The sequence below is a fragment of the Colletotrichum costaricense genome (assembly GCF_030867565.1).
Source record: "Colletotrichum costaricense strain IMI 309622 chromosome Unknown Scaffold_10.1, whole genome shotgun sequence".
In the NCBI taxonomy this organism is placed as follows: domain Eukaryota; kingdom Fungi; phylum Ascomycota; class Sordariomycetes; order Glomerellales; family Glomerellaceae; genus Colletotrichum; species Colletotrichum costaricense.
The window spans coordinates 308009-335908 of record NW_026848239.1 but is presented as its reverse complement, the minus strand read 5'-3'; the positions used below and the strand labels follow the sequence as shown (position 1 = coordinate 335908).

Here is a 27900-nt window from a genome sequence, read left to right as displayed (position 1 = left end):
AGTAATCGCATAGCTTCCTGAGCAGTTGAGCTATCTCTGCCCGCCATGGGCCAAGGTTTCTCTCTAGCGACGCCCTCCGCGGGCTCTGCGGGTATCGATATACCCGAGCTCTCCGACCTCGTGTACGAGAAGAGTATCGGAAATGCGCGCTTCATGAAGAGCATACGCGCGAGGCATCACGATGGAGTAGCTCTTGTCAAGGTCCTAGTCAAGCCGTACACCCCGATGCCTCTGGGGAAGTACAAACGCGACATAGAGAGTGAGCCAGCCTTTGACCTGTCTTCCCGAAATCGCTGAGCATATGGCTGACTATCTCAAGAACAACGTAGCGGCCTGGCCGATGTGCCCAATGCGCTGGGCTTCCACCGGATCGTCGAGACCGAAACGAATGGCTACCTAGTCCGACAGTTCCTCTACAACTCCCTCTACGATCGCATGAGTACCCGTCCATTCCTGGAGGACATTGAGAAGAAATGGCTTGCTTTCCAGCTGCTGTGCGCCCTGCGCGACTGCCATGCCCGAGACATTTATCACGGCGACATCAAGACGGAGAACACGCTAGTGACATCTTGGAACTGGCTATACCTCTCCGACTTCTCTGCTCCTTTCAAGCCCATACTGCTGCCCGATGACAATCCAGGCGACTTCTCGTACTACTTTGACACATCCGGACGGCGAACCTGTTATGTGGCGCCTGAACGCTTCGTCGCAGCGGAGGAGGTTAATAGCAAGGACGCGAAGCTTACGTGGGCTATGGATGTTTTCAGTGCCGGCTGCGTCATTGCTGAGATGTTCCTGGAGTCGCCCATTTTCACACTCAGTTCGTTGTACAAGTTCCGCAAGGGCGAGTATGACCCAGTCATTTCGCAAATCAGTCGTATTCCGGACAAGGACTTGCGGGATATGATATCGCACATGATTCAGCTTGACCCCGAACGTCGGTACTCTGCAGAGCAATACTTGGATTTCTGGAAGAAGAAGGTCTTTCCCGAGTACTTCTACAACTTCCTTCACCAGTACATGGAGTTGATTACGGATCCTTCATCTGGGAACAGTCCTATATCTGGTGCGACGAGGAACTTGGGAGAAGCGGACGACCGTATCGACCGCGTATTCCTCGATTTTGACAAAATATCTTACTTTCTCGGTTATCCAAACGACAAACGCCCAATGCAAGCCGAGCCCCTGGCCGGAAAGCTGGGGTTGGGCCACTTTCCTGTTCGCCTCAACATACCAAACCATGAACAGTACATCACCGGGTCGTCCGACCCGCCAGAAGATGACGGGACTTTGATCTTCCTCACGCTGATTGTCTCATCCCTCCGTAATACGGCTAGGGCGGCGTCGAAGATCAGAGCCTGTGATGTGTTGCTCGCCTTTTCCGAGAGAATCACGGACGAAGCTAAACTAGACCGCGTGTTGCCATACCTTATGACGCTTCTTAATGATAATTCGGAACTTGTGGTTATCGCAGCGCTCCGGTCCATATCTCAATTGTTACACCTAGTCCGAGTGGTGTCTCCCGTCAACTCGCACATCTTTGTCGAGTACATCTTACCTCGACTGCAAAGTGCCTTGATTGCACCATCGAAACCAGCTAGCTCACTGGTACGAGCAACCTATGCATCTTGTATCGGAAGCCTTGCGACTACAGCTGCTCGCTACTTGGAGCTCGCGGCAACCCTCAAGTCGGATGGAACCCTGACGGTAGCTGATCCTGAGCTCGAGCCAGGGATCGAAGCGGAGGCTGCCTTTGATGGGCTATTCGACGACGCACAACGCGAACTCTACGAAATGTTTGAGCTACATACGAAGGCACTCGTGGAAGATTCGGATGTTTCTGTTCGCAGGGCGTTCTTGACTTCTGTGCCCGATTTGTGCCTCTTCTTTGGTCCCGCAGAGGCAAACGACATTCTTCTAACCCATTTGAACACCTACTTAAACGACCGAGACTGGATGCTAAAGTGTGCCTTTTTCGAGACCATCGTCAGTATAGCCAGCGTGGTGGGAAGCGTCAGCCTCGAGGAGTTCATGCTGCCGCTCATGGTGCAGGCCTTTACCGATCCAGAGGAGTTTGTGGTACAAGCAGCCCTGCATTCTTTGGCACAGCTGGCACGGCTGGGCCTCCTTTCCAAAACCAAGATTTGGGAGCTTATTGACGTTGTTGCACGATTTACGATGCACCCCAACCAATGGATCCGAGAATCTGCGACGGAGTTCTTGTCTGAGACAACTCGTTTCTTGTCTCCAGCAGACGTCAGGTGCATCGTGTATCCCCTGGTCAAGCAATACCTCAAGACTGGGATGGTTCCTGCGTTTTCAGAGCTCAGTCTGTTGGACGCTTTGAAACGGCCAATGTCGAGAGCCGTATTTGATCAGGCCTTAGTCTGGGCTCTCAAGACCGACAAAGGCGTCTTCTGGAAGCTGACGCAGCAGCTCAGGTCATTTTCGTTTGGATCGCTTCCCAAGACTATCAGCAGTCGGTCGTCTAAGGATACACTGAGCAAAGTCTCGCGGAACGATGAAGACGAGTTATGGCTTGGCCGCCTTCGGAACCTTGGCCTTGGGCCGGACGACGAGTTCAAACTCCTCGTCTTGCGAGAATTCATTTGGCGAATCAGCAAAATGAAGTCGCGAGATGGCATGGACGGCGAACCGGCCAAGCTCAACGAAGTGATCTCCTTGAAGAGTCTCGGCATCACGCCGCAGACAGTATTCTTTGACGAGGAGCCACTGCAACAGTCCACATTCACCCCCGAGTCAAATCAGAAGGGCCCGTACACCATTGCTGATGCTCTTCTGGATGCCTCCATGACAATCGATGACTCGACAGGAAGGAGACGGTTTGCAGCTCTCAACAGTCTCCGGACTCGCGTGGTGGAAGACCACGGGTCTACTTCGCGTGACGTTTCTCGTGTGAGAGAGATCGATCCTGCGAGACGCGCATCGACTGGGCAGGGTAAGCTCACGGTCGGGAGCCCGACTGACGATGGGGCCTCTATCCATGATCAGCCTTACGCAACTCGGAGGGCCATTCGCCACCAGGCCAGCGCTCTTAGTCTTCTGGACCGCAAAGACAGCAATAAGAGCGTGCCGGAGACTGGCATGTCGGGAGCGAATGCTGTTGGCCAAGTGGAGGGTCCGTTTGCTCCTACTCCTCTTGCTCGACCAAATCTACAGGACCGTTCAACCAGCACTGCGAGTGTCGTGGCGAAACTAAGGCCCAATCACTCCTATGAGGGAACCGACCCCAGCATTCTCAAAATGCTCGACTCCATGTACCAGGACAACTATCCTCACGATATCGCCGAGTTCGGACCGATGGTTACCCCTATCACACGTCGGAAAACAAATCGCTCAGTGGGACAGCCAGGCGACGAGCCGTGGCGTCCACAGGGACGCATGGTTGCCACGTTTGCTGAACACACCGGCTCAATCAACCGTCTGGTGGTGTCTCCAGACCATGTGTTCTTCATCACAGGAGGCGATGATGGCTCCGTCAGAGTCTGGGATAGTGCGCGCCTAGAGAAGAACATTACGCACCGATCAAGGCAAAGCCATAAGCATGCCGATGGCGCTAGGGTGCTTGCGCTGTGCTTCATTGAGAACACACACTGCTTCATCAGCTGCGCCAGCGATGGAAGCGTTCACATTGTCAAGGTCGAGACCGTCTCGGCAAGTGGCACATTGCGATACGGGAAACTCCGTCTTCTCCGGGAGTATCAGCTTCCAGAAGACGAGTACGCAGTGTGGTGCGAGCACTTCAAAGTGGAATCCACCTCGGTGATGCTCCTTGCGACGAATCGCTCCAGGATTCTCGGCATCGACCTGCGGACCATGTCACTGCTGTATACGCTGGAGAACCCTGTGCACCATGGTACACCTACGTGTTTCTGTGTCGATCGTAAGAGAAACTGGTTATGCGTAGGAACTACTCATGGAGTCATAGACCTTTGGGACCTAAGGTTCCGAATGAGACTCAAGGGTTGGGGCGTTCCTGGCAAGAGTTCCATCTACAGACTATGCATACACCCGAGCAAGGGCAGAGGCAAATGGGTCTGCGTCGCTGGTGGAACGGGTCAGGGCGAAGTCACCGTCTGGGACCTAGAGCGTACAATCTGCAGAGAGATTTACCGCGTTGGGGGCAATAAGGAGGGCCCGAAGGGATACGAGGCTTGGGAAGTGGACGAGGACAAGCCTGAAGGTATGCTTGGGCGATTTGCTACCAACATTGAGCCTAGCGGTACCGGAAACACGGACCGAGGTGTTCGTGCGATGGTAGCAGGCACAGGCGCCTCAGAGGACTCACGCGACGTACGGCATGCTTTCATCGTCACCGCGGGATCGGACAAGAAGTTACGATTCTGGGACTTGTCTCGCATAGAAAGTTCGGTGGTCTATAGCGGGCTGCAAGGGGAGGATCCGAAGCCGACGTTCACGGCCTCCCATCCGACGACGGCCATGACGCTGAACACGGAAAGGATCCCGCGACAAGCGCCGACGGCTCCGAATGCGGCGGTCAGCGGAAAGAGCACGGCGGCTGGTGGGCGACCGCCGCGCTCGACTGTGATTTCACTTCAGCAGCAGCAGCTTCTGCGGTCTCACTTGGATTCCATTATGGATGTTGCGCTGATTGAGCTCCCGTATAGCATGACGCTGTCGGTGGATCGATCTGGCGTGGTGTTTGTGTTTTCATAGCGGATTGCTTCTTGGGCGTTTGGTCGAGGGTTCTTTGAACATAGATACCTAGTGAATACATTATACAAGATACATAACACATGGGGGAAGAAACTTGAGTCTTGTCAATGAACACCTGGCAATGATTGTTTCTTCATCAATAAAATATTATCTGACGAATACAATATCATGTCTATTCAACTTGAATACCTTTGGAATGAGACATGCTTTGGCTGAAAGGTACGGAAGACACAGTGCGCAACCAATTAAAATATTCACAGACCAGGCGGTCCCGTAGTGGATAATGGGCCGTGTCGAGAATTAGATACACAGTACGAAATCGCGGGGATGGCAGCTCTAATCAGGCGGGAAATTTTGGGCGCCTTGTTCGACCGCCAACTTTTCAGCCTCGTCGAATCGTCCACCCAGTATTATACCCACGCGACCAACCCCAAGACGCGACAACGAAAAACGAATTGCGGCGGCACCACTGACCGACGACACAGCTCGACGAACAAACCCGAGTCGCATCACCACTGAGCCCACGGCGAACCCGAGAACTTTCGAGAGAGGTAACCCCCAGCACAACCAAATCACCAGCATTTCTACCACCAACGAACGCCAAAGAAACCAAAGATGAGGCTCACGGCGGAGCTCATCAAGGGCTCGCTCTCCTACCTGAATCCGCTCAAGGAGCGAGAGCTTGATCTCCGAGGTGCGTTTTGTGTGAAAGGAGCAGATACTACACTTTTTGAGGGCCAGAATTGATAGCGTCTTGCGTCGGTTGGAATGAATAGGACATCGAATCCCAGCGATTGAGAACCTGGGTGTCGCAGGCGTGAGTTTCTCTCCTTCCCTCCTCTGCTTTCCTTGAGTTTTGTCCTCTGGCTGACCGTTTGTTCTAATTGCGCAAAAAACAGCCCCACGACTCCATCGACTTCACCGACAACGACATCCAGGTCCTGGGCAACTTCCCGCTCTCGACGCGCCTCTCGACGCTGCTGCTGGCGCACAACCGTGTCGCGAGCATACAGACGTCGCTCCCCAACGCGATCCCGAACCTGCAGCAGCTCGTGCTGGCGTCGAACCAGATTGCGCAGCTCGCGGACCTGGATGTGTTGGCGGGGTTCAAGCGGTTGACGCATTTGGTGTTGGTGGATAACCCGGTAACCAAGAAGGAGGTGCGCTTTTTCAAACTGCTTACCCTTTTCCTTACTTTCTTTTGACGAAAAAAAGGGGAGGGTCCATGGCGGGGTGGAAGGCTGACAGTGAGGGCTTTAGAACTACCGATATTGGGTCGTCTGGAGGTGTCCGACTGTGCGGTTCTTGGATTACCAGAAAGTTAAGGAGGCTGAGAGGGAGAAAGCGAGGGAGCTGTTTGGTACGCCGGAGGAGCCTACAGATGCGGCGGCCAAGGTATGTCCACGCCCTCTTCTTCCCTTCCTTCAGATTCTATGTCTACTCGACACTCATTCTGGCGTGTTTTTCTCAGATCATGGGCAACAAGTCCAAACAGCTCGACATCGCCGCCGCAACCTCCAATGGCACGGCCGGTGGCGGCGCCGCGCCTTCGAAGCTCTCGAGGATAAAGCTCACGGACAAGGAGAAGGAGCGGCTGAAGGAGATGATCAAGAAGGCCGACAGCCTGCAGGAGATTATCCGGCTGGAGAAGATGTTAAGCGAGGGGACTATCCCGGCGGGTGTACACCTGGACGGGGACGCCACCATGGAGGACTGAGTGTTTTGGTTGCGGCTGGAGGCAGGGTCAACCACTCGAATTCCTCTTGTTTGAGAGAGAGAGAAGAATGTACTTGAGGGAGAGAACAGAGGCAACTTCAACTATGGTTGCGAAGAAACCGGGTCATATCCATGGACTGGCGTTTGTTTTGTTGATGAAGAACTAAAAAAAAGGGGATATTTTGAGTCGAAGACGAACCTTTCCCCCTTTTGCTAATGGATGAAGGGATCGTTGGATCTGGGGAGAGAAAAGACCCATTCAATATTCATTCGGTGGCAAAAAAAGGAGACCAATTATGCATCGTACACTTCGTAATATTGTGTCCCTTTCTCCCTCATTGGTGAATGCTGCGGTCCTGGCTATTATAAAATTGGCTGTTCAGACCCAAGCTCCTTGACTAAGGTGCTCCTATTCCGTACAAACAATCGCAAAAGACAGTCTGCCAAGCTTCCAGATGCCCGCTCAGCTCAAGAAAAAGGGGCTATCCCTCTAAACGGACTAGAACTTTCCCTATCCCGTCATGTCAACATCCTCGTCCCCAGCCGCACGACGAGCCTCGGCGACCAGCTGGGCGCTGGGATCGTCGGAATGAATGACAGCTGTGACTGGATCCAAGGCGGCAGCGGCGGCTGTGCCATTGACACCGTTGCTGTTGCCGCTGCTGAAAGCGCCTGCGTTGGCGCCCTTCGTTTTGAGGGTCGATTGCCGCTTCTTGGGCTCCTGGTCAGCTTTCCGGGGGTTGAGGCGCGCGGCAGCGGCCGAGTCCTTGATTTGTTTGTAGGGGACCGTCTTGGGGATGACGTCCTCGAGGAATTCGAGGTTGTCGTGGTGGTTGACTGCGGTTGCTGGAGGGTACGTTTGCCTTGTTAGTGACTTTTCAATGATGCTTCTGCTGACTCCTTGAAACCGCTTGAGGCAAAGGGAAGCCAGGCCAAGAAGAAGCAAGCCATTACTTCGCAAGAGTCACGTACACAAGTCTTTGTATTGAACGTTACGACGGGGCTTGCGCTCTGCCTTTGCCATGTTATGGCCCTCGGCGGCGAGGTACTGGATGAACATTTCCTTTGGAGTGGAGGGTCAGCATGCCCCTTTCGATAAAAAATGAGGAGCAAGAGCGTGAATGAGAGCATCATACTGTTGCCAGAGTGATAACAAAAGCCGCGTTGTTTGAGCAGATTCCAATGTCTGGATCTGTACCAATGATCTTCTTCACGCGGGCCACTGTCAGGGGCTGTCAGAATAATACGCAAGACCGTGAGCAGGGAGGTGAGTGACTTACGAGGCAGGGCCGGCTGGCCTGTGACCTCCTTTCTGGGAGGTATCGCGTTGTTGTTGGGAGGCATTGTGAGTTGAGATGGGATGTGAGTGGTGTCTTGTCAGGAGGCGAGGTTTAGATGATGTGCCTTGATTGATGTTAGCTACTAGGTATACGAGACAATGGACATTGTTATGAAAGCTGGTGTAAGTCGGTAAGACCTCCCAAGGTGCCTAAGTATGCAGGAAGATGGAATCAAACTGAGTTGGTTGAAGTACCTGAGGTAGACGACCTCTTGTAGGGTGCCTAACGCAGGCCAAGCACCAGAGACCATCTCCGCAGCTCATGCAAATCCAGTCTAATGGGGTGCATGTAAGTGAGTCCAGGAATGAATCCAAGGTCTATCTTATAACGTCTCATAATACATCAAACACCGGTTGTCATGCTCTTGTCGAAATTGGCCGTGCCATAGGGTTGAGATGCGGATTTTGGTGAAGGAGAAGAACAGCCTACCTGATTGAACCTTGGCGTGAGTGGCCGCCGAGGAGGATAAGGGGTTAGAGAGGTACCGGCGTCAACGGTCGAGTCTGCTTGGTTTTGTTTCGACTAAGCTAATTCGCTGTGACGCAGTGATTTCTTCGCTAGGTAGTTGCCGTGGTTTCGTCGGTCGTAGGTTTTCGTGGATGTGAGATGTCTTCTCAGATGTGGTCGTCAAGGAGAGAGGGAATCACTTTTGATAGAGTCGGGTCGCGCCAAAAAGGCCATTGGGACGCGACCACTAAAAACGCGCCGGTGTGCAGCGTACCGGGCGAGGTAAGTGGAAGCTTAAACGCCAATTGCAGGGGAGCCCCCGCCACATTGGAGACGTTCGCAGCGTCCCCAGTGACCCCAATTAGCTGGGAGACGGCAAATCGGCCATCACTGTCCTCATCATCCTTGCTCACCCAGCTAGCCTCGTCGCCGCAGTCTGCGACTACATATTCGTGCCTCCTCCTGGTGATTGGCAATCTAAGAAAGTCTGCCTAGAGAACATCTACGACTACACACCATACGAAGCCTTGTTAGAACAAGAGCCAAACCGAACGAAAAAGCAGCCAAACTCCGGGGACGACACTCATTGGGACGTCCGGCCCTTCACCACGACTCCTCGACCGCCGCGAACATGAGCACGGCGTGGATGCGACAATGACTTCCCGAAGCACATCCTTCTCGCACAGCCCGCACCGGCCCCCGCGCCCTTCCATCAGCTCGAGGATCTCCTTTGCCGTCTCGACCGCCGAACAGAGCGAGCACGATGACGAGGCCGCCGGCGCCCCGCCCGCGAGTCATCAGCAGCAACAGATCGAGGACGAGATCGCCGAGATCAAGCGCTACGAGGACTTCACCACCATAGACTGGGTACAAGATGCCGCCAGGGAGCAGGCGCGCAAGAAGCTGCGTCGAAGGCGGCGCGCCGGCATGCTCGACACAGGTCAGGCGGCGGGCTGGAGGTATCGTCTGCGAGAGTCCTACGACGCTGCGCAGGGCTGGCTCGTCGTCACGCTGATTGGTATCGCCATTGGACTCAACGCTGCGTTCCTGAACATCATTACGGAGTGGTTGTCCGATATAAAAATGGGGCACTGCACAACGGCGTTCTACCTGAACGAGAACTTTTGCTGCTGGGGAGAGGACAATGGATGCGACGAGTGGCATCCCTGGACGGGGTTTGGCCCAGCCAACTACGTTATCTACATTGTCGTTGGCGCCCTCTTCGCCTTCACGTCGGCCACTCTGGTCAAGTCGTTTGCACCGTACGCCGCGGGATCGGGTATCTCGGAGATCAAGTGCATCATTGCGGGCTTCGTCATGAAGGGATTCTTGGGATTCTGGACGCTCTTGATCAAGTCCGTCTGTCTGCCCCTGGCCATCGCCTCTGGTCTGTCCGTCGGCAAGGAGGGCCCCAGTGTACACTACGCCGTGTGTACCGGAAACGTCATTTCTCGCTTATTCGAGAAGTACCGACGCAACGCCTCCAAAACGAGAGAGATACTGAGCGCCTGCGCCGCTGCTGGTGTCGCCGTCGCGTTCGGTAGTCCAATTGGCGGAGTGCTTTTCTCTCTGGAAGAGATGTCTAACTACTTTCCCCTCAAGACGTTGTGGCGCAGCTACTTCTGCGCTCTTGTGGCGACGGCTGTGCTTGCGGCCATGAACCCCTTCAGGACGGGACAGCTCGTCATGTTCCAGGTCCACTACGATCGCTCGTGGCACTTCTTCGAGATTGTCTTTTACATCATCTTGGGCATCTTTGGCGGTCTATACGGCGCCTTTGTGATGAAGTGGAACCTGCGGGCTCAGGCATTCAGGAAGAAGTACCTGTCAAAGTACGCCATCGCGGAGGCAACGATTCTCGCGGCCGGCACTGCCATCATCTGCTATCCCAACGTCTTTTTGAGGATTGACATGACCGAGAGCATGGAAATCCTGTTCCTCGAATGTGAAGGAGCTGAGGACTACCACGGCCTCTGCGAACCAGACAAGAGACTGTCCAATATCTTGTCACTGGCTCTGGCTACGATCCTCAGAATCCTGCTGGTCATCATCTCGTACGGCTGTAAAGTGCCAGCTGGTATCTTCGTTCCGTCCATGGCCATCGGGGCTTCATTTGGGCGGACAGTGGGTATTATGGTTCAGGCCATTCACGAAGCCAATCCTACGAGTGCTTTCTTCGCAGCCTGCAAGCCGGACGAGCCATGTATCACACCCGGCACGTACGCATTCCTTGGCGCTGCTGCCGCGCTGAGTGGTATCATGCACATTACCGTATCTGTCGTTGTCATCATGTTTGAGCTCACCGGCGCCTTGACGTACATTCTACCCACCATGATCGTGGTGGGTGTGACCAAGATCGTCAGCGAAATGTTCGGCAAGGGCGGCATTGCGGACAGGATGATCTGGTTCAGCGGGTTCCCCTTCTTAGACAACAAGGAAGAGCACAACTTTGGCGTTCCCGTCTCGGAAGTGATGCGAAAGGAGCTTACATCTTTACCCGTGAGCGGCATGGAATTCTCCGAGCTTGAGAAGCTTCTAAAGGAGGACAAGTACCAGGGCTTCCCCGTCGTCGAGGACACAACTTCAAAGATCCTCGTCGGCTACATCGGCCGCACCGAGCTGCGCTACGCCATTGACCGCGTACGGCGAGAGAGACCCATCAACCCGGAGGCCCGATGCACCTTCTCGCCTCCGCCGGCGTCACTCAACGCAACTACTCCACTTACGCCGACTGTGACGGTCAACCTGGACCCGATGTCGACCATGTCGGTTGACTTCAGTCGCTACATCGATACCACGCCCGTCACAGCGCACCCGCGCCTACCACTTGAGACCGTCATGGAACTGTTCCGTAAAATCGGCCCACGAGTCGTGCTCGTCGAGTACCACGGCCGCCTGTCGGGTCTGGTGACGGTCAAGGACTGCCTCAAGTACCAGTTCACAGCCGAGCACGCTGAGAATCCGCGCGATGACTCTGCCTTTGCGGAGAGCCAGGAGAAGCTGTGGAGTGCGATGCGGCGTGCGGCTGGGTGGGTTTCTGACAAGGTGACAACGGCTTCCGGCGGGAGAATCCAACTTTCGTCGTTTGAAGAGCGACGAGGTATGGGCGGTGGAAGCAGAGGTAGTGGTGGTAACAACGGCAGCGGAAGCGGTGGTGGAAGGCCGGCTGGGGCGCAGATATTAGACGGCGACGAGGACGACGTCGATGACGGCGCTTTGGAGCTCGAGAACCGGTAAACGGAGGTTTCCTAGATTTATTTCATTTGGTGCGGGCGAATCTCGGAACTTTGGAGTTTGAAATGTGTGATTCAGGTGGTGAGGGACATGGTCATCTTGGGAGGTCGGGCGTACGTATACAACAATGTTAGTTACGAACATATAGGGGTTTGGGCACATAGACGTCGAATAGATTTGCGGTGTTCAATTGCTGCGAAAGCATATCTCATCGTTCCTTCCCTCCTCGCGGCCCCGATCTTACCAACCTCCCCGTACGAATACACGAGAAGGGTATACACCCCCCCCCCCCTTCCAGTCCATTCCAGTCACCAGCAGGCGCCTCTCTAGGTCGAGAGGTCAGGTCAAACTGGGACAGGTGGCGGAATGGTTTTATGGTCAACGATCGATTTACACATACGCCAACCAGCCTACTCGGCGACAGGCTTAGCGAGTACCCGAGTTCGAATCCCAGCATGAGCACCGAGAGATGTAGCCTCCAGTTCAGCACCGGAGGGGTGAACTCTTTTTTCGTCTTGAACCCTTTGGTGTTGAGACCCTTTTGATATCTAGATGCATAGGGTTGAAGGAAGAAGCAAATGGTTAAGGGTGGTTGAGAGGACTCGCGATATTGAGGCCAGCGCTTTCTGATATATTTCTCGGTTACCTGGCGTTGATTTTGTAACAAGAGTGAAGGAAGTGAGATCTAGGCGTCTTCTCCTTCTTGACGGCATATATGCTAGTGAGTCAGTACTTCTTCGGAGCTCAGGGAGGTTATTCCTTTAATACAAGGCACACTCCTCTTACTTAGGCCATCTAGGTCATCCCCTATTATCCAACCACCCTCCATCCCAGCTCTTGTAGGGACCAAAGATCGATGAGCTATCAATAGGCAGTATCCTTCCGATAATCGAGAGATATAGTTCTAGCCGGAAATGGTAAAGGCCTCCTCCGTTGGCTCGCGGTCCTATATAACGCCATGGACGATAGCTTATTCCTTTTCACTCTTCTAGCTGTGGTGATATTGATAAGTTACACGTCATGCGGATCTCAAGCCACTACATCCATCAATATGCTTCACTTATGGCGAGATAGCGGCCTCTATCCCCCCTTTCAGGAGCTTTAGTAATCATCTTGATTGAAGCGATGGGCTATAGATTCTCTTAGACACTGGACTCGGATATTTCGCATCTCCTAGCTGAGCCTGGTCCCGACATAACATGGGCAAGGGATAATCTCCCTCATCGAGTAGAGTAAAAAGCGCAAGCAAGGTAGTAGTTCTCACTGACTAACCTTGAGAGACACTTCACAACCAGGCACCTCTGCGGTTCAACACAGCCCCACACGAATACACTCCTCGTCGTCCTTCATAGCCCACCAAGTCGCAGAGTCTGTCGGGGTGGGCGAGAAAGTACACTTTGGGCCAGTGGTTCATCGTGCGGCTTCTCCTTCACTGACGCGAACCTGCCATTTAAAGTCTACAGATGCCTGGCGTCTCGCTGTAGCATTATTTATGCCGGTTCGAATCACTTTCTTCACTTTTTTTTCTGTCTCTTTCTTTCTAAATGCAGAGTAAACGAGCATAGCTTGATGAAGCATCGCTAATAGAAACTCGTTTGTACTCTGAGGAGCGGTATACGTCGAGTGGTAGGTAGCGACCACCAGATCATGCAAACACTCATGTGTGGAGCCAGTCGCTTCAGTTGTATACAAGCAGAGAGAAGCATTTGGAGCTCATCTAAGTTCACTCTTAATCGACTCGGGGTATTGTCTATCTATCCAACATGCATGATATATATAAGCAAACATGTACAAGGTCTCCTATCTACAATCGCCTCAGTCTAAGCTCAAGTGCGATGTTCCACAGAGTTCAAGTCCCCCAAATCGACAATATCCTCGTCCTCGGAGTCCTTGTCCTCGTCGCCGCCATCCAGCGGGACCGGAGCGAGACCCGGCTGCTGCGGCACCGGCGCATAGTCGCCAGACTTGTCCGCCTCCTCATCTTTGCGGCCGATGATGACGTTGCCGGCGACGAGCATGGCGGCGCCGACCCACCAGAGCGGCGGCAGCGACTCGGAGAAGATGACGAAGCCGAGCATGGCGGTGATGACAAAGTTGGAGGACGTGTTCATGATGGACACCTGCGTGGTTGACTGGCCTTTGGCGAGTGCTTTTGTGAAGAGAGTCCACATCTGAGGTAAGTGTCAGTTGAGTTCACGTAGGTGAGAATAATAGGCTGGGCAACTCACGATGCCGTTGAAGACGAGGTTGAGACCGAAAAAGACCTGAGACAGGATTAGCAGTTTGATGATGTTGAGTATCCAATTCAACTCACTGCTCGCATGACAACCTCAAAGGCTCCTTCGATATCTTGAAGATGAAGAAAGTTGGAGATTGCTTGAGATATTGTCGTTGTGAGCTCAGTTGTGGTCCTATGCAGTCGTAAGTAAAGCATTCAACAGACCGCAGCCCGACAGTGTGCCCAAGACACTCAAAATGAGCGCATTTAGTTCACAGAACTACCAACTAAGAAACAAGCTGCTCTGGTAAAGCAAAGCAGTGAACTTGGTTCTCAAGCTGTGATGTCGACTCAAAGTGGTAAAAAGTCTTGGCATCGCACTCGATAGTCCCCCGAATGAGCCGAATCGAGAATATCAACTCACAACTTTGCAAACACGCCATTGAAAGCAGCGCAAGCGCCGCTCGCAACGGCGAGCACAATCCACTGATTCCGTCGTGCCCAAGCCATGCTCTCAGTGGCTTGCTCGTCGTCGTCTTCTGCCTCGGTTGGCGGTTCGCTGTGTGCGTCGTCCTCGTGGCGTGGGAGCAGCGGACTGCGCTCATTGTCCAGGGTCGTCGTCGTCGCGCCCGCCATGGTGGGTATCTGATCCTTTTGAGAGCGGCGGTCGGGGGCGGATGCTGCGGCGGCTTGTCGCTGGCGGAGCATTATGTGGAGAGGGAAAGGAGAGGAAGAGGAAGGAGGGAGATTGGGTGTTGGTGTGAGTGATCCCTGCTGATTACTGCTTTGCTTGGATGGGACGGGATGGATGACGGCCTTGGTGGTGGGCTTGGCGATGGGGGATGAGGTAAGGTAGCTCGGTGCGCCGCTGCTACTGCTGCTGCGGTTTCGGTGCAGCAGCAACTCCTGCAGACAGATGTACCCACGTGCCGGATAGAGTGTGTGTGCGCGCAGAGAAAAGAGGAACGGGTTCGCGGGAGTTGGGAAAGTCTGATGGCGACTACTGGCGTGTGTGTCTCAATGGTGTGGATGGGATTGTTTGACAAAGTCCTCGAGAAGTCGCACGACTAGTGTAAGGGGAACATCCCAGTGCGTGCAAATCCAGGGGCACGCGTCCTTGTCTTTCAGAGCCTCGGAGGTGTTGTTTCGCTGTTTGAACGTGGGTCTGACAAAATCTTTGTACTAGTATCACTGGAACTTGAAATAAGTTTTATGATGAACAAAGGAATTCGATTGGCGACCAAGTCGTTGGAATCACAGGCCGTTGAGGCTGAAGGGGAAAAGAAGCGCCAGGTCTACCTTGGTAAGTTATTGTTACCAGTCTCCAATCGCCAATTGTCAGGGAGGAAATCCGACGCGGAACCACTTCGGTTGTACTCCCCGTTTCCGGAAGATGGGGCCCCGGCTGGCTCAACAGTTACCCGGCATCGGCTTCCCCTCTACAAAGTGGCAGGGGCTATTGCTTCAACTTCGAGGCTCAGAAGCCATAACTTGTAAGCACATTATGCGGTAAATCTCCGTCTCTATCCAATTCACCGGTATCACGCATAGATGCCAATGGGGGCCATATCCGACATCGTGACTGGCCCAGTTGGGACAAATGGGACAAGATGACGTATGATGGGCGAGCAGTATTTGTCTACATATTGTGCAGAACAATACAATGGCAAGAACCAAATCACTGCATTGAGCCAATTTCTACAATCCAGCTATAATACCATTCCGGACTTGGGTTTTGGTCGCAGCGAATCATGAATCAAGATTACCAGTCGTAACATAGTTCAAATGCAGGCAGCCAGTCTATTGATGCGCTGACGCAAACCTATGAACGATGCTGTATAAACCTCTGATGGTATCAAAATGGCAATCTTGAAAGAACAAACTCCCGTATCCTTAAACCGTGCCATCGTAAGAGCAAGAACCTGAACGCCTGTAATATGCAGCCACTGGGGGCGCTCGTTGTCGTTCCCATCGTCCTTGTCCGCAAGTGCGTCTCGTTCGTGTATCCGAGTAAGGTGGTCGACGCCGCCTCTGATGCTCACTGTCGTTGACGCATACCCTTCAAGGGCCTTCACCGGGCTTCTTGGCGTTGCAGCTGACGATCTTGACCTTGTCGGCGGTCACGATCTGCCCGCCATTATCAAGCTTGAATTGAACGTTCTTGATAAGAAACGTCCAGACTTCGTCGCAGAATCGGTAGGTGCTCAGGCTTCCCTATGATGCGCGCAACGTTAGCTCTGATTCACAATTCTCGTGCCAATTGGGGCGCATCTTCTGCGCATTCCAAGAGGGAATCGCTTCTAAACTAGAAGTATTCTGGGTTATGCGCCGGAGGCTGGCAATAGAGATTGAACCCCGGCGCAAACGAGCAAGATGGTAAGTAAGCAGCACGTACCTTGAAAGTCAAGCGAGCCTTGACGCTCTTTTGCAGAGCCTCTGTGATGGCCTGGTCGAAGTTGGCCAGGATCTTCATCGCCAACTGAGGGTGAATACGCTCCTCGCTGATGAGATCGTCCAGCATATCTGTCAGCGCAAGGCCGATGCTGCATCAAGCAAATGAGTTAGTCATCTGTAGCACAGGTATGTAGTAATTAATTTGGATGGCGCTGTACCTGCTACGGCGATAAAGCTCGTAGAACGATTGAGGTGCGGCGGCCATCTTGGAGATTTGTTCTGATCTCCTACGGGCGGATCGTTTTAGGCGGTTGTGAGTGTGAAAGAGGCGAGGTTGTATTTATAGTGGCATTGTTTGAGGATATCCTTGGATTCTGCTTATTCATCTGCTGTATGTGGGGCTGACATGCTCTTGCCGTGGCTGATGACACCCTGGTGCCTGCCACGCCTGTCAGTCTTTCTTGCCTTGACTCTGGCTCGCATTACCTAAGGATGCATCAAGCCACATCATGTGACCTTCCCGATTCTGGATCCCTCTGCCTTACCTCAGATACCTTACCTCACTGGCCTGGACTAGAGAGCTCGACGTAGCTGCAACGCCCCCCAAAGCCCTCCACCGTCAACAACAACCACGACACAGGCAACGCAACGCACCGAATCGAGCACGATGAGTCTCACATATGGCCTGGGAGGCATTGGGAGCACCCTTCTCGTTGTAGGAGCTTGTACGAAACCCCATCTCCGCGATGGCATCGACTATTCCGCGAATCACAGTCCCAGCTAACACCTTTTAAATAGACATGCTCTTCACGGGATCGGGCGAGGCTTTCAACGTCGGCGAGTTCCTCGAATCTATCTCACCCTACGCGTGGGCGGACACGGGCATTGCCCTTTGCATCGGTTTGTCCGTTGTAGGCGCGGCATGGTATGGAGCGAAGCTTCCCAGCAATTGACGACACAGGGCCAATGCATAATCTAACATGGCGACCAAATCTAGGGGTATTTTCATCACCGGCTCCTCCATCCTCGGCGCGGGCGTCAAGGCCCCGCGTGTGCGAACTAAGAACTTGATCTCCATCATTTTCTGCGAAGTCGTCGCCATCTACGGCGTCATCATGGCTATCGTCTTCTCCGCCCAGCTCGAGAACGTCCAGGGTGAGGTTCTGCACGACGGCAACAGCTACTACACTGGTTTCGCCCTCTTCTGGGCCGGTATCACCGTCGGAATGTGCAACCTCATCTGTGGTGTCGCAGTCGGCATCAACGGCAGTGGAGCCGCGCTGGCCGATGCCGCCGACCCTACACTGTATGTTTGTTCCAGATACGATGAGCGATCTTTTACATGTGCTAATTAGCCGGGGTACAGTTTCGTTAAGATTCTCGTTGTCGAGATTTTCAGCTCTGTCCTCGGTCTTTTCGGTCTGATTGTTGGACTTCTTGTCTCTGGCAAGGCCAACGCTTTCGGTAAGGCATAAGGCATAACAAGCTGTCTACACGATATGAAAGGTTCGAAAAGAGGAGGTTTATCACCGACAGCATAGCAACTATCTACCTCGGACACGATGTACAGTGGAGCACTGCATTACACCAAGGTTTACTTGGGCGGGCGTTAATGGCATACAGGCAGGGCGAGGACATTTTGTATTGTACACTATCAACGTATTATAGCTCCTCATCGAGATGATTTCTGCGCGTCATAAACTTTCGACCTCTGATTCGCTTAGTATAGGATCTCGGCCCAAGTCATTTACACGTAGCTGGTGTATTCTATCGGGTATAAGAGTTGACGAGTATCCTTTGAGCTCCGTGCAAGCACAGCTAGGCACATGAGGGATCAACGTTACTGACTGAAGACCGAAGATCATGTCATCATACACGCATTCTTATTATTGGTACGGGTGTAGCTTAACGATTCAATACTCCACACGGATGTCCCCCATCATCAGAGCCTCCACCTTGGCCCCCTTCTTCAACGGCTGCGAACCGGCCGGGAGAGCGAGCAGGGCATTTGCAGACTTTAGGCTGCCAACCTTTGAGCTTCGTTGACCGCCGGTACTGCTCGCAGACAGAGACCCGTCCTTTCCGACAGTGACTATGGCGCGGTGGTATTCTGGCCGAGTCTTGTCGAGAGAGAAATCGTGACCCAACGTCACGGGAACCTTGGGCAGGCCCGCGGGCTCGATGCCAGACAGCTTATGCAGCGCCGGCAGGACAAAGAGGTGAAACGTCACCAGGGCGGACGCCGGGTTTCCCGGCAGCGAGAAGATGGTCTTGGTGACCCGCTTTCCGAGCGTCGTCTTGACGGGCACCGTGGCGAACGTGGTCGGCTTGCCGGGCTTCATGGCCACGCGGCCAAAGTGGATCGTGCCGCCGAGGGCCCGCTCGATGGTCGGCTTGAGCAGGTCCAGCTCGCCCATGGAGACGCCGCCCGTGGTGATGAGTAGATCGCTGCGGCGGAGCCCTTCGCGTAGGTTCTCCTCGAGGGCCTTTTCCTTATCACGCGCGATGCCGAGGTCGACGACTTCGAAACCCCACTGGCGGGCTGCAGACATGAGGGTGATGCGGTTTGTGTCGCGGACTTCGCCGAGGCGAAGGCCGCCCGGGCGGGAGGGTTCGATGATCTCGTCGCCCGTGGAGAGGATGCCGACGACGGGGCGCTTGTAGGTTTGGACTTCTGCTACGCCGACGGCTGCGAGGAGACCGATTTCGCCACCGACGCCAGAGATTTGTTCACCCTTTCTGAGGATTGTGTCGTTTTCTTGAATGTCGCTGCCGACTTCACGGATGTTCTCGCCGGGTTTGATGCCGTCAGCGAGAATCTCCACCTCCTTTTCTTCCTTTTCGTCCTTGGTTTTGGATTTCAGAATGGTGTCCTCGACCATGATGACCGAGGTGGCTCCCGGGGGTAAAGGGGCTCCTGTTGTGATTCTCGCGATTTCTCCTTCCTTGAGGGTCTTGACCTCGCCTGGGGCGGCGTGGGATACTGCGGTGACGGGGAAGACGCCCTTCATGTTGCCGTCCTCGGGTACCACCACCGCGTACCCGTCCACAATGGATGCCCTGAAGGCCGGGACGCTTTCTCTGGCCGTTACGTCTTCTGCGAGAACCGAGTTGATGATGTTGACGTCTACTTTGGTCGTCACGACCTCGGCATCAGGGGTGAAGTCTTTGATCAGTCGCAGGGCATCGTCAACTTCCAGCATCGGGTACGGTGACTCTCTGTATCTGCGACTTGGGCCGAGACTCGGATCGTTGGAGAGGGGGTTTTCTTCCGGCTTGGTGTGTCTGACTAGGCCCCCATGGCCATGGCCGTGAGTATGTGAGTGTCCATGGCCGTGGCCGTGGCTGTGGCTGTGATCATCGCTGTGGTGGTCGTGAGAGTGCGCCTGCTCTTTTTTGGTTGTTGATCCTGCAGAGGCGCCTTTGATTCCCGCCTCAGACTCGAGTTTCTTCACCCCGCCAGAGTGAAGGATCCTGGAGTCAGCGCCGGCGGCCTGTACGCACGCATGCGGCAAGGTCTTGAGGATGGCTTGTAAGTTTTCCTTGGCACCCTTAGGGGAGCCGGGTAGAGTGACGATGACGGTGCTGTTGCGTGTACCTGCCACCGGTCTTGACATCATTGCAACTACTGCAGTCAGTTTTTGTGTTTTTTGTGAGTATCATACTCACTTACATGGAGTCACGGCCAGGGATGCAGCGAGCATTCCGTGAACCAGGCCTGGGGCGGTCCTATGGAGGAGGGTTGCGACAGCCTTTGCTTGGTGATCAGCATCCATCGATTGCATATATGCAGATATGTTGTTCATCGTACCTCGGGCGTGTTATCTGACACAGCGAATCCAGTTCCACCAGTAGTAAGAATCAAGTTGACTCCTTCCACGGGACCCAAATCCGCCCAGAGCATGATTTGCCGTTGGATCTGGGGAACATGATCTTGCACAATCTTGGTATCGGTGACCTGCCATTTACCGCCACCCTCATTTTCGATCACATCTCGTAGGATTAGTTCCGATTTGTCTGTTGACGGGTCCTTCGATGCTGTCGTCGACACGATCAAGATAGCTACTTTGAGCGGGGTGTCAGTCATAGTGGAGGTAGCTCGAGATGCTATAAGCAGTGGTGAAAGATGGTTTCCAGACACAGTTTTCTTCAAGATAAATCGGCGACCATCAAGCACATCAAATCAGATGAACTAGGTATTTTTCACCTCAATGGATTACCTAGTATGCCTGGTGACGTCGCGAGCTTGTGGTAGGAGGGAGCTACCGGAGGTGAAGCTCCCCGCCTTAGTCAGCAATGATACTCATGTCCTTGCATGGATCCATTCCAACGGATTGCACTTGCAGGATACGTACCTCAAGCTTGAACTTTTACAAGCTCAACTTTCAAGGCCGATTTCCTCCTTTCGTTGGATGACACGATCTTGAGCGCGCCAAGATGGTCCGAATCAAAGAGAGATACATTCTCGTCAATATTCTGTACCCGCCAGAAGATTCAAAACAAAAATCCAATGTTCCAGATTTTGTGGTGATGCATCAACCGACGACCGGAAGTCTCACACCTCAGTCACTTCTTAAGGCGATACGAGCTGAGGTCGCTATTCTTTTCGGTGATTACGGTTCTGGTGCTATAGAAGGAAATCTCGTCGGTGAGTTCACGGAGAAGGATACGTCCGTCTGTGCTGAGCAGCATCTAACAGTCATGTAGTCAAGTATCTCTCTCAGGCGACGTCGACTTTCATCTTGAAAGTGAAGAGAGCGCACTACCGTCTAGTCTGGGCTGCTCTGACGTTTATGAATCGCGTGCCTCTCAAGAGCGGAGAAGGCAAGCCCTGCACCTTCAAGGTTGTCAGAGTCAGCGGGACCATTCGAAAGGCCGAGGAAGAGGCCATTCGTCAAGCGAGACAGCTCGTGCTTGCCGCCAAAGATTCTTCCGCGGCTGCTGCCGGCGGCGCGTTGCCGCTTTTCTCAGAGCCCAGGACCGAAGCCGAGGACGCGGTCATGTTCGATGCGTCGGACGTGTCTGACGAAGATGACGTGATTGAAGATGACGGCTGAAGGGTATCATTTGTTCTTGCGCACTACTTTTATGCCACTATCTGCAGGTATCGTCATGTCGCCAAAGTCTGGATCATAATCGTCGGCCGCCGGCGGCGGCGCCTGCCCGGCGCTGGGATCATCCTCCTCCCGCATCTTGGCCTGCTCTTCCCATTCCTTCCGCTCCAGCTCGTCGTACTCCGCCTTACGATCGACCCAGCGCTCCTGGATATCCTGCACCTCCATCATGGACGACTCATTGCGCATTGCGACCTGCCAGACGGAGTCATTTGCGCCTTCTGCACTGCCAAAGGCGTATCCTCCTGCTCGGTCGATCACCCGGAGGAGATGCATCATGCTCTTCTTGTCTTCGACTGCGAGGACCTCGAACCGGACTAGGCTGTAGCTCTCGATCATGTTTGACACGGCTTCATTGAGTCTGCTGAACTTTTCGTTGCGCATCGCCGGCGATTCTTCTTCCAAGTATGGGATCAGATACGAGAGGTCATCGACGTCGGTATAGTATTCGAGGTTGAAGGGGAGATCGTCATAGGAGGCGACTTTATCGATCTTGGTCAGGACGTTGATGTGTGGCATGTCCATCTGGAGCATGGCGCGAAGGGCCAGGAGTAGGTTGGAGATGTACAGCGAGGGTTGGGTCAAGCAGAAGGAATCGGAGAGATGTACGACGACAAGCTAGGAATACGTCAGCGAGGTCGGTCCGGGAGGGAATTATCGTGGGCAGCTTACTCTAAAGCCAATCTTCTGCAGCCGAAAGAAGATATTGCGCAGAGAGTTGTGGTGTGTGTATAGCTCGACTTGACCCGGGCAGTCAAAGAGAATGTAGTCTTCGCTGAATTCTTTCAAGCCTTCCTCCAGCCACTCCATGTTGTGCTCGAGCTCCTCTAGGGCATAGAGGATGCCGCCGTTGGGGCCCAGCTTGTCACCAGCCATGATATCTTCTAGCTTGACGAGGTCGCGGATATCGAGAGCTTTCGGATAGTTTGTGTGATCGTTTGCGGGATCGAGGTTGACCACGGAGCATGCGCGGCCAATGGCGCCCATAAACTGGTGCACTAGGCGCATTGTATTAGCATCGTAGACGACAAAGTTGTGTGTGTTGGCAAGGGTAGCCTACTGCCATCGCAATAGGTGCTCTTTCCAGAGCCTGGAGCACCGAGAATGAGCTGCGCAAAGGGCATCGCGTCTAATTGTTGGGTGTTACATTCAAAACATGCGTCGTATAGCGGGAGAAAGTGCGCAACTTGGTGTCGATAGTTGGTTGTTGGAAATCGTGAACTGATCTTTAACGATCAAAGTTTCCTGGTGTATGATTTACACAAGTGCAGGCCAGTCGTGCCCCTCCATGCAGCATTACCAACACCACCACATTAAGGAAAGCCATGGGCACTGTTAGGCCGGGCTGCCGTCACATGCCGCACGTTCCGCCCGCCCTGGGAACTTTTTGGCGGGGTGGGGCGGCACAAACTGGCTGACCGCCCGTGCCCACCTCATGTTCCTCCATGCTGCAAGCTTCTTCAAGCTTCCCCACAGCGCAAAAGCTCTTTTCTTCCTCCCTCTTCTATTTTTTCCCTCTTCTCTCTCCAACCACCTTCCACCTCGGTCCTGCGTCTCAGCCACCAAACAACGGCTTAAAACCAGAGGCTCTCCCTTGCCCGCACCCTGCTAGCCTCAGGGTCGCACTGCACCATGTAATCTGTCTTTTCACCTGCTTGCTGCATTATGCTGCAACGCCCGTCCCGACACAACACACCGCTGCCATGTCGTCGTCCGACATTTCGAGTGCCGCCCACGCGGTATCAGAGAGCTTGTCGGCCACAATGAAAGCTTCTCCCGAGGCCCTGCCGTCCGCGTTTACGCGTGCGCAGGAGGTCGTCGCAGCTCAGGGATCGTCCAGCTGGTTGGGGCTTTTTGGCCGGTTGATCCTCGCCATTCTGTCCTTGATCTCTTCGATCCTGTATTGGGCGATTCGAATCGTTACCATTACAATTCCTACCGTCCTCTTCACCTTGTTCTCGACAAGCTGGACTGTGACGATGAACGCCACTACTCTGTACGCGCTTCATCATTCTATCAGGCTGCCTCTGAGCTTCTGCTGACTTGACGCGCAGCATGGTAATCATGGTTGCCATCATATCCGCCGTCAGTTGGGTGGTGCGATATCGCATCCTCAACATGTACTCTCGACTTCCTCCGGAGCCGCAGAGGAAAGAGCCTGACGTCGACTTGTTCCCCGAATCCCACGATGAGGGCAAGAAATCAGGCCTTTCGAGCTATTTGGACGAGTTCCTCAGTGCCATCAGAATCTTTGGCTACCTTGAGCGGCAGGTCTTTCACGAGTTGACCCGGAGCATGCAGACTCGCAAGCTTATTGCTGGCGAGACCTTCAACCTGGAAGAGGAGAAGGGATTCTGTATCGTCGTCGACGGTCTTGTGGAAATCTTTGTCAAATCTGGCCGAAATGCTAGAGCCATGGATCCGGACCCTTGCGACAGCTTCGGGGGAGATTCTGCCTATCCTGGAGAAGACGACGACATGTCATCAGCCCCACAACAGAGATACCAACTGCTTACGGAGGTTCGCAATGGAGCTCCCATGTCGTCCCTCTTCTCCATCATGTCACTGTTCACGGAAGACGTCAAGCTTCGTTCGACAGATGACGACACCCCGGAACCCACCTCAGGCAGTGGTGGACTGAGAACCTCACCATTCCCGCGCACCGCAGGCTTCCGCCGCATGCCATCAGACCCTGCCAGTCCGTTCCCAGCAACTCCCGAGTTTCCAGAGACCTCGGAGGAAAGGACTGGGGTAAGGATTGAGGAGCCTCCAAAGCGGGCCACTACACCCAACTTGCCTGGCAGCGCAAGAATTCCACCTATTTCGCTTGACAGCAGCGGCAGTGTCCCCAGCAGTGCTCGCCAGCCGAAGCGCCCTCCTCTTCAGAGTCGGGCAACTTCTGGCTCAGCGCACCCAGATATCATTGCAAGGGCGACGGTAGACACGACTATCGCCATCATCCCAGCAAGCGCATTTCGCCGGCTCACCAAGGTCTACCCCAAGGCCACTTCCCACATTGTTCAAGTCATTCTCTCCCGTTTCCAGAGAGTTACATTGGCGACGGCTTACAATTACCTGGGACTCACTGGTGAAGTCCTGCAAACGGAGAAGAACATGCTTTCTTTCACCTCATGTCAGTTGCCCAACATGCTTAGGGGCGATGCCTTGCAGCGTCTGAAGGAGAAGTTTGATCGGGAGCGGGAGAGAGTGGGCGGCGAATCGGAGAGCAAAGGCATAGCACTGCACAACGCAAACGCGCATCGTCGGCGGAAGTCAACCTCGACTCTTCGCAAGGATGCAATGATGCATTCCATGACCACCAAGGAGAGGTCATTTTCTCAGGTCGCTACTACCATCGGACCGCCAAGGGAGAGAGCTTCCACTCAGACCAGTCCTGGTGATCTTTTGGCCAACATCCAGTCAGCACGGCATATTGGCCACCGACCATCTGGTTCGGCTAGTGTTCACCTCGAACAAGTCGCTGACGCTCTCCGTCACGAGGGTACAAGCCCGCTTGCCCAGCGAGCATTCAACCCGTTCACAACTCAAAGGCAATCTCGAGGCTCGATCGACGGCCGAGAGTCCCTGGATGAAGACAACCTCTTCCGTCAGTCCATCCTTGAATGTATGTTCAAAGCGATCGGTCTGAGCAGCAACGGAAGCGTCTCCCGTGAGGCTGAGTCTGTCGAAGGATCCCCACGGCTCTTCTCTTACGACCAGAGGCGATCAAGACCTGGACTGGGCAACAATGCATTCGGTCTAATGGGCCCTTTCGATGCCTCTGGTGATGGAGACACGGAATCCATGACATCTGGAGGCTTTACACTGAACACGCCACCCAATGCGCACATCCTCGCAAGCGATATGAAGGATGATGTGGAGATTGTCTTCTTCCCCAAGGGTTCCGTTTTGGTTGAGCAAGGCGAGCGCAATCCTGGCCTCTACTACGTTGTTGACGGCTTCCTCGACATATGCACGTCGAAGGAGGACACCTCAGCAGACATTTTGCAGTCCTCAAGTAGAACGACTCTGCACACTGACCACATGGGTATGGATGGGTCTCCTGCGTATCCGCCTGATCATATGGAAGCGAAGAAGAAGCAGCCCTATCGTCGCAGTGTGTCACTCATTAAGCCAGGTGGCCTTGCTGGATACGTAGGCACAGTGTCGTCGTACCGATCTTTTATCGACGTCGTGGCCAAGACGGACGTCTATGTCGGCTTTCTGCCGCGTTCTGCTCTCGAGAGGATCGTCGACCGTTATCCCATTGTCCTGCTTACAATGGCTAAGCGACTGACGAGCTTGCTCCCGCGTCTGATTATGCACATCGACTTTGCTCTTGACTGGGAGCAGGTTGATGCTGGCCAAGTGCTTTTCCATGAGGGCGAGGAGAGCGAGGCAATTCACATTGTTCTCAACGGCCGACTTCGTCTCGTGCAGGACAGGAAAGATGGCGGTGTCAGTGTGCGAGCCGAGTTCGGTCAAGGCGAGAGTGTGGGTGAACTCGAAGTCTTGACGGAGTCTGTCAGACCAGGCACGCTCCATGCCATCCGCCAGACTGAGCTGGTCAAATTTCCACGCACACTCTTCAACAGTCTTGCCCAAGAGCACCCGAACATCACGATTAAGATTTCCAAGATCATTGCGTCGCGGATGAGGAACCTTGTCGATGACCCCTCACAACTTCTCTCCAAGGAGGCAGGCAACGCCAACACAATCACCAAAGGCTCTTCGTCACTCAACCTGAGGACCGTTGCGATCTTGCCAGTGACTTCTGGTGTTCCTGTGGTTGAGTTTGGTAATCGGTTGATGAACGCCTTGTCTCAGGTTGGCCCTGCAAACGGTGCCACCTCCCTCAACCAATCTGCCATTCTCAACCATCTCGGCAAGCATGCTTTCAACAAGATGGGAAAGCTGAAGCTCTCCCAATACTTGGCTGACCTCGAGGAAAAGTATGGCCTCGTCGTATACGTCGCAGGTAAGATCCCTTTTTCTCTCTCTCTATTCACCTACACTGTCCCTTTTATGATGAACAAACACCGTTTGCGGAGGCAAGAGCCGTTGATGGCCAAACATACTCTAATTTTTTCCTGATTGGACTACCTATCTCACGCTTGTTGATGACACTCGTTGCTCAAACACCGATGCTAACTATGCATCAGACACCAACGTCAATTCTCCCTGGACTCAGACATGCATCACTCAGGCCGATTGCATCCTTCTTGTTGGTCTTGCTGAAGGATCTCCGGAGATTGGAGAGTATGAGCGTTTCATGTTGGGTATGAAGTCGACTGCGAGGAAACTTCTCGTCCTTCTCCACTCTGAGAGGTACTCCCAGTCGGGGTTGACTCGAGCCTGGCTGAGGAATCGGATGTGGATCAATGGTGGACACTACCACGTCCAAATGCCTCTCGGGGCAAACATCATGCCTGCGCATCCGCCCTCAAAGCGAACGAGCACCTTGAAGGAAAGGGTTCAGATCATCCAGGCGGAGATTCAAAAGTACACTTCGAGGAAGGTTCGGCACAGTCCGTTCTACTCTCCAGATGCACCCTACAAGGGCGACTTCCATCGTCTGGCGAGACGTCTCTGCGGCAAATCTGTTGGCCTCGTCCTAGGTGGTGGCGGCGCAAGAGGCATCACCCAAATCGGCATCATTCAGGCCATGGAAGAGTCTGGCATCCCCATTGACGTTGTTGGCGGAACCTCAATTGGCGCGTTCATCGGCGCTCTCTACGCCCGTCATGCCGATGTTGTTCCCATCTTCGGCCTCGCCAAGAAGTTTTCTGGCCGCATGGCCAGCATGTGGCGTTTCGCTCTCGATCTCACATACCCGACTGCCTCTTACACCACGGGCCATGAGTTCAATCGGGGTATCTTCAAGACGTTTGGCAAGACTCAGATTGAAGACTTTTGGCTTGAGTACTATTGCAATACGACAAACATCAGCAAGAGCCGAATCGAATACCACACCAGTGGCTATGCGTGGAGATACATCAGAGCTTCCATGTCACTGGCTGGCTTACTCCCACCGCTCTGCGATGAGGGCAGCATGCTGTTGGATGGTGGCTACATTGATAATCTGACTGTCTCTCACATGAAGAGGTTGGGTGTGGACATCATCTTTTCAGTCGACGTTGGGTCACTGGACGACGATACTCCACAGGCGTATGGTGATTCGCTGTCGGGGGTGTGGGCATTCTGGAATAGGTGGAATCCGTTCTCGGGCACAGCCAACCCGCCGACATTGGCCGAGATTCAGGCTAGACTGGCTTACGTGTCTAGTGTCGATGCTCTGGAACGGGCGAAGACGATGCCAGGCTGCTTTTACATGCGGCCTCCGATTGATGACTATGGCACGCTCGACTTTGGCAAGTTTGACGAGCTCTACCAGATGGGATACAAGTATGGACAGGAGTATTTGCAGAAGCTTAGAAAAGACGGGTCGTTGCCGTTCATGGAAGAAACGGAAGCAAAGAAGGCGATGCGGCGGACCATGGCACCCAGGAGAGCCAGCATCTAGTAGATTCTCAGACCTTAGACATGATTTGCCTACACGAGGAGCATGAATGATACCACCTTTGCACTGCCACAACGGACCAATATGTTTTCCTTTGCGATGTGTGCCTCAAAATTGATGTTTCTTGCGTGCTTGCTTCCCGCGGCTGGCGGTGACGGCGTCAACCGCTTGTCACAGGCGTTCAGCCTAAACCAAGGGGAGGGGGGGGGGGGGGCCCTG

At 53.8% G+C, this 27900-nt stretch overlaps 11 protein-coding genes across 11 annotated transcripts; 6 read left to right on the top strand and 5 right to left on the bottom strand.

Moving 5' to 3' along the window:
• Positions 1 to 45: 45 nt before the first annotated feature.
• CCOS01_09707 (uncharacterized protein) lies at positions 46 to 4698 on the top strand (the record flags this gene model as incomplete). Its single annotated transcript, XM_060457864.1, has 2 exons — positions 46 to 259; positions 320 to 4698. The coding sequence occupies 2 exons, from the start codon at positions 46 to 48 to the stop codon at positions 4696 to 4698; spliced, it is 4593 nt and encodes a 1530-aa protein (XP_060311029.1).
• A 615-nt stretch (positions 4699 to 5313) lies between these two features.
• CCOS01_09706 (U2 small nuclear ribonucleoprotein A) lies at positions 5314 to 6415 on the top strand (the record flags this gene model as incomplete). The annotated part of the gene is made up of 5 exons (XM_060457863.1): positions 5314 to 5392; positions 5475 to 5515; positions 5598 to 5858; positions 5959 to 6093; positions 6170 to 6415. The coding sequence occupies 5 exons, from the start codon at positions 5314 to 5316 to the stop codon at positions 6413 to 6415; spliced, it is 762 nt and encodes a 253-aa protein (XP_060311028.1).
• A 510-nt stretch (positions 6416 to 6925) lies between these two features.
• CCOS01_09705 (histone-like transcription factor and archaeal histone) lies at positions 6926 to 7758 on the bottom strand (the record flags this gene model as incomplete). Its single annotated transcript, XM_060457862.1, has 4 exons — positions 6926 to 7260; positions 7387 to 7477; positions 7551 to 7636; positions 7695 to 7758. 4 exons carry the CDS (start codon positions 7756 to 7758, stop codon positions 6926 to 6928), a joined length of 576 nt encoding a protein of 191 aa, XP_060311027.1.
• A 1097-nt stretch (positions 7759 to 8855) lies between these two features.
• Positions 8856 to 11438, top strand: CCOS01_09704 (voltage gated chloride channel; the record flags this gene model as incomplete). Its single annotated transcript, XM_060457861.1, has 1 exon — positions 8856 to 11438. One exon carries the CDS (start codon positions 8856 to 8858, stop codon positions 11436 to 11438), a length of 2583 nt encoding a protein of 860 aa, XP_060311026.1.
• Positions 11439 to 13261: 1823 nt separating this feature from the next.
• Positions 13262 to 14361, bottom strand: CCOS01_09703 (uncharacterized protein; the record flags this gene model as incomplete). Its single annotated transcript, XM_060457860.1, has 4 exons — positions 13262 to 13606; positions 13664 to 13699; positions 13750 to 13846; positions 14078 to 14361. The coding sequence occupies 4 exons, from the start codon at positions 14359 to 14361 to the stop codon at positions 13262 to 13264; spliced, it is 762 nt and encodes a 253-aa protein (XP_060311025.1).
• A 1353-nt stretch (positions 14362 to 15714) lies between these two features.
• On the bottom strand, positions 15715 to 16312 carry CCOS01_09702 (transcription initiation factor IIA; the record flags this gene model as incomplete). Its single annotated transcript, XM_060457859.1, has 3 exons — positions 15715 to 15867; positions 16049 to 16196; positions 16266 to 16312. The coding sequence occupies 3 exons, from the start codon at positions 16310 to 16312 to the stop codon at positions 15715 to 15717; spliced, it is 348 nt and encodes a 115-aa protein (XP_060311024.1).
• Positions 16313 to 16714: 402 nt separating this feature from the next.
• Positions 16715 to 17522, top strand: CCOS01_09701 (ATP synthase subunit C; the record flags this gene model as incomplete). Its single annotated transcript, XM_060457858.1, has 4 exons — positions 16715 to 16772; positions 16846 to 16972; positions 17045 to 17353; positions 17414 to 17522. The coding sequence occupies 4 exons, from the start codon at positions 16715 to 16717 to the stop codon at positions 17520 to 17522; spliced, it is 603 nt and encodes a 200-aa protein (XP_060311023.1).
• Positions 17523 to 17960: 438 nt separating this feature from the next.
• On the bottom strand, positions 17961 to 20134 carry CCOS01_09700 (molybdenum cofactor synthesis domain-containing protein; the record flags this gene model as incomplete). Its single annotated transcript, XM_060457857.1, has 3 exons — positions 17961 to 19672; positions 19721 to 19799; positions 19859 to 20134. The coding sequence occupies 3 exons, from the start codon at positions 20132 to 20134 to the stop codon at positions 17961 to 17963; spliced, it is 2067 nt and encodes a 688-aa protein (XP_060311022.1).
• A 350-nt stretch (positions 20135 to 20484) lies between these two features.
• On the top strand, positions 20485 to 21104 carry CCOS01_09699 (Rpp14/Pop5 family protein; the record flags this gene model as incomplete). The annotated part of the gene is made up of 2 exons (XM_060457856.1): positions 20485 to 20695; positions 20755 to 21104. The coding sequence occupies 2 exons, from the start codon at positions 20485 to 20487 to the stop codon at positions 21102 to 21104; spliced, it is 561 nt and encodes a 186-aa protein (XP_060311021.1).
• A 6-nt stretch (positions 21105 to 21110) lies between these two features.
• Positions 21111 to 22285, bottom strand: CCOS01_09698 (uncharacterized protein; the record flags this gene model as incomplete). The annotated part of the gene is made up of 3 exons (XM_060457855.1): positions 21111 to 21779; positions 21834 to 22159; positions 22222 to 22285. The coding sequence occupies 3 exons, from the start codon at positions 22283 to 22285 to the stop codon at positions 21111 to 21113; spliced, it is 1059 nt and encodes a 352-aa protein (XP_060311020.1).
• Positions 22286 to 22864: 579 nt separating this feature from the next.
• CCOS01_09697 (lysophospholipase NTE1) lies at positions 22865 to 27684 on the top strand (the record flags this gene model as incomplete). Its single annotated transcript, XM_060457854.1, has 3 exons — positions 22865 to 23157; positions 23216 to 26139; positions 26324 to 27684. 3 exons carry the CDS (start codon positions 22865 to 22867, stop codon positions 27682 to 27684), a joined length of 4578 nt encoding a protein of 1525 aa, XP_060311019.1.
• Positions 27685 to 27900: the final 216 nt, after the last annotated feature.